Consider the following 15498-nt stretch of genomic DNA (forward strand, 5'->3'; position numbering starts at 1 on the left):
GGACCCAGAAGATACATATTTGTACATACCCATTTACAAGGACCACATGGTTCAGGGTCAGTCTCCAGCATTGCCAGTTTAATTCCTTACCATTTGAGCCCTCCCTTTTGCCCAGGAATTTGTCAAAATGCCTGGCTGCAGTGGTGACCTTCTTCAGATTAAACATAATTTACGTGTCCATACATAGGAGATTCACTGCTGTAGATTGTTACATTCGTTAGTCCAAAACAGTCTCAACAGTGCCATAGACTGCCTCCAATATTTGAGACTTTTGTTCAGCCTTCCCAATTCAAGCCTTATCCCTCCCTCAACTTGCCACCTGTATTCTTGAAGTAAAAGCAAATATAAATGAAACATTTAAGAAACTTCAAATAAAAAAGTGTATTCCATGAAGACAGCGTTTCTCAAAAATAGCTGTGTAGCTCTGAACAAGTTTCGTAAAGGATTTCTGTGATCAGAACCGGAAAAAACGTACATGCTTTTATCTCGTCTTGATCTTCTGAACTATGAGTGTGCCCCTGCAGCAGTAATACAAGTAGATAATTTTAATGTTATTCTAACATAGGTTGACTTGATGGGTCAGTCATATTGAACTGATATGATTTTGGTTAATCTCTCTCTCTCTCTCTCTCTCTCTCCTTCCTGCAATGCACTCTGGGTCCAGAAATATATTCTCTGCATATACTTAGAATTTGAGTACTTAGAATTACAGTTTTTTTTAAGAATATAAAAACAGTGTGCCTAAAGCAAACTCTGTCACTCTGGGGGCATGTGTTTTTTGTTGTGTTTTAAGTGCATGTTAAAAACTGCCCAAATAAACCAAATGCCAAATAATGTATTACAACAAAGCAAAATGCATAAAAGTGTTCAATAGCCAAAAAAGAAGAATGCAAAAGACAATGCTTCTTTTGACACTAGGACCAAAGATCAGCAAGTGTGTTTATCTCTAAAATAAGGATTGTTTTAAATACAGTGTAGTAAGCCCTTTCTTTTTCATTTGCAAAGTAGAGATGTTATTACCTTAGAGGAAAGAAGAAAACAAGGACCACAAATTCCTTGCTATGAGGACTTTTTGTGGGCCAGGCCAAAAACAGTAAAATGTCAAGGATGATATATGCAAAGGCCAGTGAGAAAACTAAATAATGTGAAAATGCTACCTAAGAGAAATTGTTCTTTTTTTTTAATCCATTTCTTTTTTATGTGATAACTTAGGAATCATTATAGTTGTCTTTTAACCAACCACTGTACCTAGGTCACCCCTGAAAAGAGAGGCTTGTTGCTAATTCATTCACCCATTAATACTGAAATAGTACTGAAAGTAATAGGGTAAATGTGAATAAAGCATAGATCATGAGAAATATAAGGACATGTTGTGGAAGTATCCAGCATAGTGAACAACACCCAATACTTTTAACAAATTTTAAATCAAATATCAGATGAAATGGCAATGCAGCTGCTTGTACCTCACCTATCAAGCAAACTTATCTACAGTTATGAACATTGTACGATTAAAGAAAAACACAAATCTGTAAAAAAGAAACTTTAAAAAATCACAATATCTCGTGAGCTCTGAAGAACAGATCTCTAACCTTAAAATACAGTACAGGTGATGATTCAGTTTTAGCGGTTACAACTTATACAGAATTCATTAACTCTGCCCCACATCTGTATTCTTGTTGCATATAGCAGCAGCACTGCTACTTTCAGATTCAGAAAAAATACCATCCATCCTTCACATTAATACTAGTTAAAGGCTCTGTACCTGCAGCAGCAGCCCCAAACACACACACCCACAGCCGAATTAATGTGTTAGCTGAAGAATCTTGTACAAAGCCCAGATGTAATTTGGAAACGAAAGACCCAAAATCAGGGGCTATGTCTTTCATCTTCTGAGTATTAAAAAACGTGTAGTACTGAACTTCAGAAACAGTAGCAGAGATTTGGGGGTAACATATTCTTAAAAATTATAATTTTGTCTTGCATCAGATTCCTTATACAAACTGTTGAAAAATCTTACTACATGCTTATTTCAGTCATTTAGTAATTCATATTCCCTTAAACTAGTCAGTAATTGTGAAGAAGTCAGTAATTCCAAGTGGAGCAATGCAAAAATCTGAGGGTAAAAGTAACAGCAGTATACATCATACTTCTCAACCTCTTTGGCAAGAATTCTGGACAAAGCCAAAATAATGGGGGAGGCTAAAAATCAGGGGCATGTTTTAAATATTGAATCTGAAGTAGGCGATTCATTTGTCTGCAACCTGTGGGTCATGGATCCGATCCGGCATGGTTTTCCAGCTATGGATCCGAGCTCTCAGCTCCTCCCCTCACCCATAATGCCCTGCTCTCCCTACATGACCCCAGATCTAGTTTGCCGCGCTGGTGACCAGATTGGATTTCAGAGCTCTTCAGCTAAGTGGTTGTTAATTCCTTTTAAAGTGTTAAATTTAAAAATTTTTAGTTAGTTTTGTGTGAAAGTTGTAGGTTCCCTATCCTTATAGCTTAAAGTTTTAAGTTTTTAATAACTTTTATAACTTTTAGTTATCCCTCCCCTCGCTGGTGCGTAGTGTGTGTTTGGGCCTGTGTTTGCTTGGCTAGTTAGCCTTTATTATTGTTTAATTTTCAAAAAAAAAAAAAAGTAGTAGTAGTATCCTTAGGATGTCTGAACCCCCTAAGGCTTTCTTTTCGAAGTGCTCCGAGTGTGGCCATAAGCTTTCTCCTGCTGATGGCCACACTCGGTGCGTTCGATGCCTTGGGGTTGAGCACCTCACTTCTGGATGTTCCATTTGTGCAGGGTTCAACCCCAGGGCATTGAAGGAGTGGAGGTCGAAGCTGGTCCTGGCGGGACTTTTGCCCCCGGACTCGGCCGGCTACCGCTCCTTCAGGGGTACCGTGTCTCGGTTCCCTCCTCTCCTGCTCCCCTCCTCCACCTGGGACTCAACCTCCCTCTAGTGGTTTGGAGGAGAGGAAGCAGAAAAAAGGACCGGAGGGAGAAGCACCATAAGCGGCGGGCCGAGACCTCTGTTTCGGCCCGCCTGCCCGGGCTTCTCCTCCGGCCTCCTGTCTGCTGGTTCTCCCCCTCCTCGGCTCCGGTCTCCAGTGTGCTTCTCACCGGGACCTGAGGAGGAGGAGACCCGATCTCTGTCGAGGCTAGCGAGGAGGCACTCAAGGCCTACCTCGGTAGCCTCGTCGAGATCTACGTACACTTTATCTGACGCTGATCTGGACCGGATGATGAGAAGGTTCATCCAGGCCCAGATGCAGATGGGAGTGCTCCTGCCTCCCCCCCCCCTCTGGGGGGGAGCTCGACCCCTTTCTTTAAACCTATAGCTCCTTCTCCGACCCGCTACCTGGGTTCGGAGCGGTTGGAGCCGAGCAGCCGGGCGGGTGGGTCGGCGCCGATAGTACTGGGTACTTCGGATCTGACCCTGCCCTCGAGTGCTTCGGATCCGACCTCTCGGAGCCTGGATCCGAGCTTCGGATCCGGGGGGATCAGTGCTCCTTCGGCGCCGTCGGTGTCGGAGCGCACTGCCCCCTCGGATCCGAGTGCTTCGGTGCCGGCTCCGATCCACTCTTCGGATCCGAGGGGGAGCCGATTATCGGATCCTTTGATCGAGGTTGGCTCCCCCTTGGCTTTTGATGTAGTGGAGAGGGCCCCGTTGAGGGTTTCCGGACCCCCAGCACTTGCTTCGGCTCCGTCCCGCGCTCCATCTGCACTGGGCCAGGCTTCCACCATCCGGCCACTGGGACAGCCCGCTCCTTTGCCCCAAGTTGTTCCTTTGGAACATGACACCGCTTGCGAGGGGTCCTCGGACAGCCCCCCTGAGGATGTCCCTCGCAAGCATACGTGCAAAAGGAGGCACATAGACTCCCCCGAGTCTCTCACAGAAGACACGGATTTGGAGGAAGGGGAAGGCTCCCCAAGATCACCCCCCGAGGATGGCTCCTTCGGAGACATCATGGAAATGCTTCGCATAAGGGGGGGGTGGTCTGCCCCCAAGTCTTCCTCTGACGAGTCCGTGTTCTTGGAGGCATTTGAAGCGGGCCCGTATACCTCTTGGGTGTCCCCTCCTGCCGACCCCCTGGTGGACCTGATTACCACCAGGGCGTGGAAGGAACCGGACACCATGGAGCCAATTCCAAAAAGGCCAGACCGCATCCTTAGTCCCCCGGCTGACCGTGCCCACTGGAGCAAGGGGCCTCCGATAGATGCCATGTTGACGGCGGCAGCCACCAAGAGGGAACTTGCTCAGGAGAGTCCCTCAGTCCATCCCCCGAGCAAGGAGTCTCGGATGATGGACCGCTTGGGGAAGCGAATGTTTAGTTCAGCGACCTTTTCAGTGAGGGCGCTGAACTACTTGGCACATGTGATTAGGATGCAGCGCGATCTTATCAAGGAATACGCTGCACCCCCCCCCCAGAGTCCATGTCGGAGGAGGACAAACTGTTGGACTCCACCCGTATGGCCACACTCAGGTCCGTGACTAATACCTCTATGCGGTTACTGTCCCATGCTACGGAGGGAGCCGCTGGAGCCGCAGGGGTAGGCTAGACGACAGGCCTGGCTCTGCCATTGTGATTTCACGGAGCCCTTCAAGGCGTCATTCGCGAACGCCCCCTTCGATGGTTCTGCCCTTTTTGGCAAAACGGTTCGCGATACTTTGACCCAGAGCGAGAAGGACGGGAAGATGCTGTCTGCTGTCGGAATCCGCTTCTCGGTGCCCCAGAGGTCCTACTCTAGGAACCAAAAGGGCCAAAAGAAGATGTGGTTCCGGAAGTCGCAGCAGTCCCAACCCGCTCCGGACAACCAGTCCTTCCGTGGCAGAGGAGGACAGGGAGGACGCCGCCCTAGGGGCAGAGGGGCTCCCCGGAACTTCGGGTCCAGAGAACCTTTCTCTGAACGGCCCGCGCAGCAGCCCTGAAGGGTTGCCCGGCTGCTCCACTCTGGAGGCAGTCAGGGGGCGTTTCTCGGAGCACCTAGCGGCATGGGAGTCCATAACATCAGACCGCTGGGTCCTCCGCATCATATCCAGAGGATACCTCATTCCATTTCATCACACCCCAAAATTAAAGTCCCTCCCCGACGTTCCACCCGGTCAGTGGGAGGCCGCTTTGGCAGAAATTGGCTATCTGCTGAAGAAAAGAGCCATCCAGCCCGTCCCCCCAGACCAGATCGGATCAGGGTTCTACTCCAGGTTCTTTTTAGTGCCAAAAAAGACGGGGGACCTAAGGCCAATTTTAGACCTGTCACTCTTAAACCTGGCAGTTCCCAAGGAGAAGTTCCGAATGGTTACCTTGCAGTCCATTCTCCCCCTTCTGGGAGAAAACCATTGTATGTGCTCTATAGACCTCAAGGATGCATACTACCACATTCTAATGGACAGGCGCTCCAGGAGGTTTCTTCGCTTCCGGCTGGGAGCCAGTCACTACCAATTCAGGGTCCTTCCCTTTAGTCTCACTACAGCCCCCAGGGTGTTCACCAAAGTATTAGCAGTGGTAGCGGCCCACCTGAGGCTTCAGGGGGTACAGGTCTTCCCATACCTGGACGACTGGCTCCATACCGCCCCAACAAGGCATCTACTGTTATTGGCGCGAGACTCCTTTCTCCATTTAGCTCCCCGCCTGGGCATCACGATAAATGCAGAAAAATCCAACCTAGCCCCTACGCAGCTCATAGATTTTATAGGGGCCAGGTTAGACACGAGACAGTTGAGAGCCTTCCTCACGGCAGACAGAGTTCAGAATCTACAGCTCCAGGTGCGGGCCATCCTCCACTCCAGCTCAGTTCTGGCGGAATTGGTCCTGAGGGCTCTAGGGTCCATGGCAGCAGCGATAGCTCTTCTACCTCTTGCCAGGCTCAATATGCGGGTCCTTCAATGGACACTCCTAGTTCAGTGGTCTTATCTTGCTCTCCCTATGCATCATCCCATTGCGATCAGCAAGGCTTGCAAGCGGTCCCTCTTGTGGTGGCTCCACTCCCAAGATCTCCACAGAGGCCGCAACTTTTGTGCTTCTCCCCCTCTCGCCACGGTGACCACGGACGCCTCCCGCCTCAGGTGGGGGGGGGCATTTTGCAGGCCGGACGGTCCAAGGCACGTGGAACGATTCAGAGACCTTACTGCATATCAATGTTCTAGAGATGAGAGCAGTGCTCTTAGTGTTGCGGGCACTTCAGGCCTTTCTTCCCTTGGGAACTATTGCGATTCAGTCGGACAACATGTCTGTCGTCTGGTATATCAACAAACAGGGAGGAACCAGGTCTTACCCTCTTTGTCGAGAAGCCATGAGAGTGTGGGAATGGGCAGTCTCTACCAACCGCTTTCTCATCGCAACGCATATTCCGGGTTGGTCCAACATCCTTGCGGACAAGCTCAGTCGCACCATTCTCTCCCCTTACAAGTGGTCTCTCAATGCTCAAGTAGCGAAATGCATCTTCGCACGGTGGGGAACTCCTTGTTGCGATCTTTTTGCGTCTCCCTTAAACACCAAGTGCGACAGTTTTTTCGCTCTAATACCTCCGACCGGAGATACCCCAAGAGACGCTCTGGTGCATGCTTGGCCCCCCGGTCTTCTTTACGCTTACCCTCCTTTGCCTCTGATGCTCCAAGTTCTTCAGAAAGCCTCCCAGTTGGGGTGCAGAATGATTCTCAGTGCCCCATTCTGGCCTCGACAGATCTGGTTCCCTTTCCTAAGGTCTCACTCAGTGAATCCACCTTGGATTCTAGATCCCATTCCGGATCTGATATCTCACCCGTCCCATCTACCAACCCCGAATCTGGACAACCTGAAGCTAACTGCTTGGCTGCTCCAGTTCCACTCCTGATCAGGACTCCCGGTATTTTGTCTCCCGTTAATGCCATCCTGGTAGCGGCTCATAAGCCATCTACCAGGAAAGTTTACCGCAGCAAGTGGAAACGGTTCTCCATTTGGGAGGAGTGGCAAGGTCTAGACCCCTTCACAGTTCCCCTTCCTCTGGTGCTTGACTTTCTAACCACTCTTTTTAATGATGGTGCCAGCAGTTCCACGGTCAAAGTACAACTTGCGGCAATTTCGCACTATCATATTGGCCATGACTCCAGTCCTCTGATGTCTGCCAAATTGTGTAAAATCTTCCTGAAAGGTATTTTTCTTCTTAGGCCCCCTGTAAAGCAAGCGGTTCCTCCTTGGGACCTTTCTTTGGTTCTTCAGGCCTTGACCGCTCCCCCCTTCGAACCTGCAGCCACGGTAGATCTGAAATTTTTCTCTCTCAAGACAGCCTTTTTAGTGGCCATTCCTTCGGCCAAAAGTGTTTCGGAACTTCAAGCCTTGTCCATCAAGCCTCCTTACTTAGTCTTTCATCCGGACCCTGTGTTCCTCAGGACCAACCCGTCCTTTCTTCCTAAGGTAGCTTCTGAAGCAAATATTAATCAATCCATTAATCTCCCTGTTTTCTTCCCTAAATATCAAAACAAAGGTGAATACAAGCTACATTCATTAGATGTTCACAGGCAGCTTCGTTTTTATCTGAACAGGACAGCTGGTCATAGGCAAATCCGACCAGTTGTTTATTTCCTTTGCTAAATTTAATCTGGGTAAACCAATTTCCAAAGTTTCCTTATCACGCTGGATTTCACAATGCATCTTATTGGCTTATCAAGCTTCTGGGAGGCCCGCACCTGAGGGAGTACATGCCCATTCAACCCGGTCAGTTTCTACCTCAGCAGCCTTTAAAGCTAGGATTCCTCTGGATGATACTTGTTCAGCAGCCACTTGGGCTTCATCCCATACTTTTATTTCCCACTACAAGTTGGATATTACATCTAGAGGTAGAGCATCCTTTGGCTCCGCGGTGCTCCGGAATATCCTTCCATGACGGCCGCCCAAGATTCAGGTAGCTGGGGACTCTGTCCCACAGGTTGCAGACAAATGAATCTCCTACTTCAGATTTAGAAGTTATGTACTTACCATAACGTTCCATCTGAGTAGGTGTATTCATTTGTCTGCAACCATCCCGCCCTCCTATCCCCCTGGCCTTGTCAGTTTCCTGCATAGTACGTGTTACCCTTTCTAGGGTATGCTGATTTATGGCAAACTTGATCTGAGGTCATGTAGGGAGAGCAGGGCATTATGGGTGAGGGGAGGAGCTGAGAGCTTGGATCCATAGCTGGAAAACCATGCCGGTTCGGATCCGATATCGGATCCATGACCCACAGGTTGCAGACAAATGAATACACCTACTCAGATGGAACGTTATGGTAAGTACATAACTTCTAATTTCATAAACCTAGAAAGTTGTTTGACTGACGTTTTTGCATTGGAATGTTTTTCTTCTGAAGGATTTGAAGTCTGAAACTCCAATGACAGTTATCGTTCAGTAACTTCAGTCCTCAGTGACTTGGCAGAAAAACACAAATTTTATGAGTAATGGACCACAAATGTGACAGGAAAATATGGACATCCCGTGAAATTCTGGGCAGCTGAGAGGTATGTTATGTACAAGTCAAAGCAGTTCAGCAGTATGTCAGAAACATATTTTAAGTATTTTTCTTGTGTACCAAGAAAGTTGCTACAATAACGGGGTTGCATTAGCATGGATTTTCTGAAAGATAGGTTGTCTGAAAGTTAAATGTCTGTCATTATTTAGTGATTGCAATCCAACTTGAACGATATAGTAGAAAACTCCAAGTTTTTCTAAAATAGCAAAAATATAAGGCAAAAAGCTATGAGTTTCTGGTAGCATGTGCTGTAGGAGTCTTACATTTGAAATAAGTGTTCAAGAGAAATTTTGAGATTTAAAAAAAATGATGCCTGTTGCATAACAGCTGTTGTAATTTATGTGATAAGCATGTTGCTTCCCACCAGCTTAACAGAATTATAAACAACGTTTGGTATGGGGAGGCCTGAACTAGAACTATATACATTTTGCAAATGGACAAACTTCTGCACTATGCTCTCAGCCAGTTTCCATCTCAAACCCACACTGACCTCCATTTACTGTTATTTTTTATAGGTTAAACACCATAGTTTCCCATTACAAAAAATGCATTGTTTACCAGTGCATCAGACTGACTGTTTTATTATACTGAAACCCAGTAACATGCCTTGGGTGATTCTTTTGAGCCACATACATAAAAAAAAAAGTCTTCCATTGAAGATGTGCACAACTCTTTCATTCTATTTTTCTTGTTCATATGCCCCCGACATCACTTAAGGGTGCAACTTCTTTCTGCTGCCATACTAAGGGGAAGTTAGTGAGTTTGATGTGCCTAGCAGTACAACAAACCTACATTACCTAAAATAAAAGCATATTCGGTGGTTAACAATGGGTCCCTGGCAGCTATGGTTCCTGTGTGACTGCCCAAATCCCTTTTAGTATAATCTACCATTCCTTCTTGTATTTTCCATGTCTGTACTGAAGTACTGATCCCCCGCCAAGTCTTCTTTCATTTTACTTTTTTAACTCAAGGCAGACTGAGAATTAAACTGTTGCTTAATAATCCCAAATTGTTGTATTCTTTCTGTGTTGTCACTTCATGTTTATGGTCTTAATAATTCCTGTTGTATATAGCCGTTTTCTGTCAATTTGCAAGTTAAAATTGAGCATTAAAACTGATTATGCAGTGAATGGTATAGAACAAGTATTCATGTTTTAGAAAGATGCATTCACTTTCTGATTTCTTTTCTCCCTCTTTTTGTCTACCTACAGCAATCTACTTCATCAGTTCCCTCTCAACGTCCACCCTCATCTACCATCTATATGAACTTGCCCCCTCACATTCAACCAGGAAATGTCAGCAGAGTATCTTCCCCATTACCCAGCCCCAGTGCTATCAATGACCCAGCTAGTTCTCAAGCGGCTGCAAAACTTGCCCTGCGTAAGCAGCTGGAGAAGACACTGCTAGAGATTCCACCGCCTAAACCACCTGCACCCCTTCTTCACTTTCTGCCAAGTGCGGCAAACAATGAATTCATCTATATGGTGGGTTTAGAAGAAGTAGTACAAAGTGTCATTGACAGCCAAGGTGAGTACAAAAAGACACTTTTTTAAATTATGGTTTCATATTAATTTGTCTACGTCTTACTCTATTGTTAAAGTAGGTAACTGGAGTATGCTAATTTATTTATTTATTATTTATTTAATGGTCTGACTGGGCAATCAGGTGCCCGTTTTCAGCAGAGACGTGGGGGGAAAGCTCCACATACGTGACAATCATAAAAAATACAAAAGCTCCACATATATGATAAAAATACAAAAGTCAGAGATGAGTACAAATTAATAGAGCAAACAATAGTGTATCATAGCGTAGTATGATGAGAAGTTGCAGAAGTGTACAGTATAGAGCATGCAATAGTAAAACAGAAAATGTAATGTATTTGATTAAGAAAGTACAATAATATATACAGTTATATACATACATTTAAAAATACAATTCATTATGGTAGGTTTTTTTTTCTACGTGTTTGATGTGTTTTAATACAAAAAAAATTTGTGTGTGCAGATGCATACATGTATATGTAGGTGCACACAAAGTACGCATTTTAGATTTGTGTAGCAGGCTTGATAGTTATACTTGCTACTTACTATTCATGGTTGCATGATTTATTTTGCAAGTTATTACAAAGGGCTAGATTACACCATTATTAAAGACGTTGCCTCCCTCTGTGGAGATTACTGATTAACCTCTTAGGTTACAGTGCAAAGGTAGGATTTTATAAATGACACATAGGTTGCTGCCTAATGTTGGGATTTTGGATAGTTTCATGGGCTTTTGCATCAAACTGGTCCTCACTCCCTCATTTCCCAAGGAAGCTGTGTGTCATTCAGCTATGTGAATATCACTGCTGATGTTCTTTGTGTTTCACTGTTGCAGTCATCACATTTCGGTTATCTGCTTACAATAGCCTTCAGTCAGCCTGATTATAAAAGTCTTGGGTCCTGCGTCGGTTGCGGTCTCATCTTCCGTGACGTCAGGGGTATAAAACATGCAGCCAACACCATTGCATCAGTCTTTCTTGCCGTGCGGTGCCCGAAGCAGAAGCAGTTCACAAGTGCTTGTCAGCCGACTCCTGAAATTTTCATTTTCGACTTTCATAACAGAAGTCTTCAACTAAAGCTAAGTACCCCATTGGGGAAACTTTTTCTTGCTCTAAACCAATGTCAGTAAAAGTCAATAATTATATTTCTTGTGGAAAGCAAATACCTCATAAAGATTTTCATTCGTACTGTATTCCTTGCCTAGGCCCTGACCACGACGTACCTCGCTGACGGTTTTGTGCCTTATTTAAGTAACGAACTATCCGTTGGTATATTTATGTTTCTAAATATTTTGGTACTCGGTTCAGTTATCCAGATATGTCTTCGGTAAGCCATCCAACTACCAGCATTCCAAAAAAAACGCAAAGATAAAGACAGAGAGAGGCCGCCTAGGTCCAAATCTGCTGACGATGGTTCTCCTAAGCCAGTCGCCAGTTTGCCGGTACTCAGTGTGGTGCTCTCACAGCCCCTGATACCCGCTACGTCAGATTCGTAGGCCTCTACTGAGACCCATTCGGAGTCAGGTATGCCGCGAGATGCTTCAGCTGTGGAACCTGCGGATGTCTGTATCTTGGATGGGTCCGGAGCCGCTGTACAGGCACCGACTTCTGAGGGTGTATTCAGGCCTACTGACTTGCATATTAAACCAACGCCATTTTCCTCTTCAAGGCCTAAAACTCAAACCATACCTAGAAACTGACTCCCAGACTGCATGGTCAGGCCTCTATGCCTAAAAAACAAATGATAAGAATGGCTGAAGGCCTTATTACTTTAATCAGGGGAAGCCAACCTTCCCCTTCTAAGAGATCTCGGACTGAATTTGCTTATGATTCTTCTCACCAGGATTCAGAAAATTCTGTTTCCTCTGATGACCAGGATTGACCCTTATCTAACTATGAGGATTCTGATGCAGAGGACTCAATTCCCTCTGCTTCCCCTCCAGAGGATTTCTCTTTTGGAGAAACCTTGCATACTCTTAGGGTGCATTTTCACTGGGAAAGCCAGGATTACTCTGATTCTGAAAAGAGGCTTAGGGATTTCTTACTCCTGCCTCAGCATAGGCCTTTAGCTATACCTCCTGTACTAGACATTGTTGATGATGTCTTTTCGGAATCTAGTTTGGCCCCTGATTCTTTGCCTCCTGCTCCCAGAAAACCTGATAGATATTACAGGGTTGCTGACTCTCACAAGTTCCTTTTTAAAAATCCTACTGCGGATCCTGAGACCATTTCACAGGGACCCAAGGGCATTAAGGCTACTACTGCCAGAAATTCTACCCCTTCTGATAGAGACTCCAGGGCGCTGGATAGATGAGGTAAGAAGGTATACCACTTCTGCTACCTTGGCCATTAGGGCCTTAAGCTGTCAAGTTTCATATGTTAAAGTATCAGCAACATATTATTGCATTGCTTAAACAGAAAATGATGTTGATTCCTGACTGTGCTGAAAATAAAGATTTACAGGATTTAATACATCCTGCTGAACAGGTTGGAAAACATACTTTGCAATGTGGTTTTGATTCACTAGAGGCATCTTGCAGGGCTGCTGTCACTGGGTCTGTACTTGGAAGTAATGCTTGGCTTAAGGAGCAATCTTTGCCAGATCATGTTAAAGCTAAATTGCTGGATGCTCCCTTAAATCAGGACCGCCTGTTTGGCAACAAAGCAGAAGTTGTTCTTAAAAAGATGGAGAAAAAAGCTAAATCTATGCAAACTGTTAAAGATTTCCTACAAGTACAGCCTCCAAGATTTAGGCATTGGCCCTCTAAGAATTGGTCCTTTCCTGTCTCTTCTTGGCCTTCTCAGCCCAAATCCAGAAACAGCAGAACACCCAGTCTTCAGTTCCAGGGTACGCACAGGACTAAGCAGTTTGGGGCTCCTATTTCCAAATCAGGGAGTAGTAAGACTCCCCCCTATGGTAAGCTGTCTGAGTGACTTAACTTTAAAACTTCCAAGCACTTCTCAACTGACTGCTCCTTTAGGGGGAAAGATTGCTCTGCAGGCCAAAAACTGGGAACTCATTACCCAGGACAAATGGGGTTTACATATAGTTTCCCAAGGATACAGATTTCACTTCCACACATTACCAACCCCCAATGGTTGGCCAGATCTACCCCCAAATCAGTGGGCAGAGGCGCAAAAGCAAATACTCTCTCTTTTAAGCACAAAGGCTATTCAGACTGTACCAGAAGAGGAAAAGGGACAAGGTTTCTACTCGAGACTTTTCCTGGTACCCAGAAAAACCAATTCATGGTGTCCTATCCTGGACCTTTCTATCTTAAACACCTTTTGGTGATTCCAAAATTCAAGATGCTAACTCTTAACCAGTTGCTTCCTATGCTAGGCAAAGATGCCTGGTTGGCAACACTGGATTTAAAGGAAGCCTAGCTGCACATCCCAATCAGGGAATCTTGCAGAAGATAGCTACGCTTCAAAGTAGGTTACATGCACTATCAGTTCTCTGCACTGTCCTTTGGCGGATCTACTGTGCCTAGGGTATTCACAAAGTGCCTAACTCCAGTCATTGCATTTTGCAGGCAAAGAAATATCCAGATATACCCATACCTGGATGATTGTCTAATTCAGGCAGAAAACCAGGACATACTTGTGAATCATATGGCATTTGTACAAAAGGTGCTAACTTGTCTGGGGTACACCAGAAATGAAAAGAAATCACATCTGGTACCCTGTCAACAAATTATATTCCTGGGAGCAAGCTTGAACACAACTTCTCAGATGGCTTTCCTCACACCAAAGAAACAAATTCATTTGACAACTTACTTCAAACTAATGGCCACAAAGACCCTGCTATCTGCAAGGCAAATACTGCAAGCCTTGGAGTTCATGGCCTCCTGCATTCTACTAATTCCATATGCAAGACTGCATATGAGGAAACTACAATGGTGTCTAAAAAGCCTATGGTGTCAACTTTCTCAGGATCTAGAAGCAATGATTCCTATCATACCTTGCCTACGGTTAGAGTTCCTTTGGTGGGCAGAGGCCTGCCACCTAAACAAGGCATTACCATTCACTCTACTCCCTGTCGCCCAAACCCTAACAACAGACGCATCAGACTATGCATAGGGCCTCACCTGGCAGAGAAGTGCATTCAGGGCAAATGGAACCCAAGTCAAATGCACCTGCATATCAATCAAAAAGAAATGTTAGCTGTGCAGAACGCTCTGACAACCTTCAAGGACCACATTCTTCCAGGACAATGGTAAAGACGGACAACACCACTGTTATGTGGTACATAAACAAGCAGAGGGGTACCCATTCTTACCCCCTCTGCAGACTAGCCATGGCTCTGTGGAACACAGCCTTGAGCTACCAAGTGCATCGACAGGCTCAGTTCATAAATACACTGGCAGATGGACTAAGCAGAAATCTCATGGACCCACATGAGTGGAAACTGGAACCAAAAACTTTCAACATGTTGATAAACAAATGAGGGAGCCCAGATATAGACCTGTTTGCCTCCCCCCAGAACTACCAGTTGGACAAATTCTGCACAAGGACTCCCCACAAACAAGCTTGGAAAGTGGATGCTCTGTCCTTCAGCTGGAAAAATCTATCAGTTTATGCTTTTCCTCCTCTGCCTCTCCTCTCCAAAGTACTACTAAAGATCAAACAGGACAAACTAAGGACGATACTGATTGCACCAGACTGACCACGCCAACACTGGTACCCCCTTGTGCGCAGTGTGTCACAGCTGGCCCCATGGCACCTGCCTCAGACCCCTGCCCTGCTGTCACAGCAGGAGAGCTAGATTCTGCACCCTCGGCTTCAAACTGTGAACCTGACAGCCTGGCTAATTACCTAATTTCTCCATTACCGTCCCTCAGTAAACAAGTGTTGGATGTCATTTTGGAGGCAAGGAGGCCTAGTACTAGAAAATCTTATGCTGAAAAATGGAAAAGATTCTGTGCCTGGAACCACACTCAAGGGATGGCCATAGCAGCACCCAACTTGCCTCAGATTCTTCAATACTTAACTGAGATGCTTCACAAGGGCGTTTCTTTTCCTCCATTAAAATTCACGCCTCAGCCATTTCAGTTCATTACAACACAGAACCACCCCTCTTCTCTCATCCACTGCTCAATCAGTTCCTCAGATTGGCCAAAAACTTAAGATCACCCAAGAGAGCCCCTACTCCAGCCGGAGACCTTAACTTTGTATTGGAAAAACTCACTCTTCCTCCTTTTGAGCTGGCTGCAAGTGCAGAGTTAAAATTCCTTTCTTGGAAAACAGCCTTCCTTTTAGCAATCACTTCAGCAAGAAGGGTATCTGAATTACAGGCCCTTATGGCATTGGAGCCTTTCATCATCTGTGATGCGGACAGGGTGTCCGTCAGGACCAATCCCTCCTTCATGACCAAGGTGGTATCCAGTGTGGCTCTTAATCAGTCCATTCATTTGCCAACCTTCTTTTCTAATCTACAGAACAAAAGAGAATGCATACTGCACTCCTTAGATCTGTGCAGAC

The 15498-nt window shown here is 45.7% G+C and overlaps 1 protein-coding gene across 8 annotated transcripts in view; it reads left to right on the forward strand.

Annotated features, from left to right (window-relative positions):
- Nucleotides 1-15498, forward strand: part of GATAD2B (GATA zinc finger domain containing 2B) — a 1632840-nt gene that overhangs the window by 1203319 nt on the left and 414023 nt on the right. For all 8 annotated transcript variants that reach the window (XM_044079739.1, XM_044079738.1, XM_044079745.1 and 5 more), the window contains one exon: nt 9686-10001. In XM_044079739.1, coding sequence (XP_043935674.1) covers nt 9686-10001 — 316 coding nt within the window. The remainder of the gene's footprint in view (nt 1-9685; nt 10002-15498) is intronic.

Source organism: Protopterus annectens, chromosome 8.part0, assembly GCF_019279795.1.
Source record: "Protopterus annectens isolate FY-2018-M chromosome 8.part0, PAN1.0, whole genome shotgun sequence".
NCBI classification, from domain to species: Eukaryota; Metazoa; Chordata; order Ceratodontiformes; family Protopteridae; genus Protopterus; species Protopterus annectens.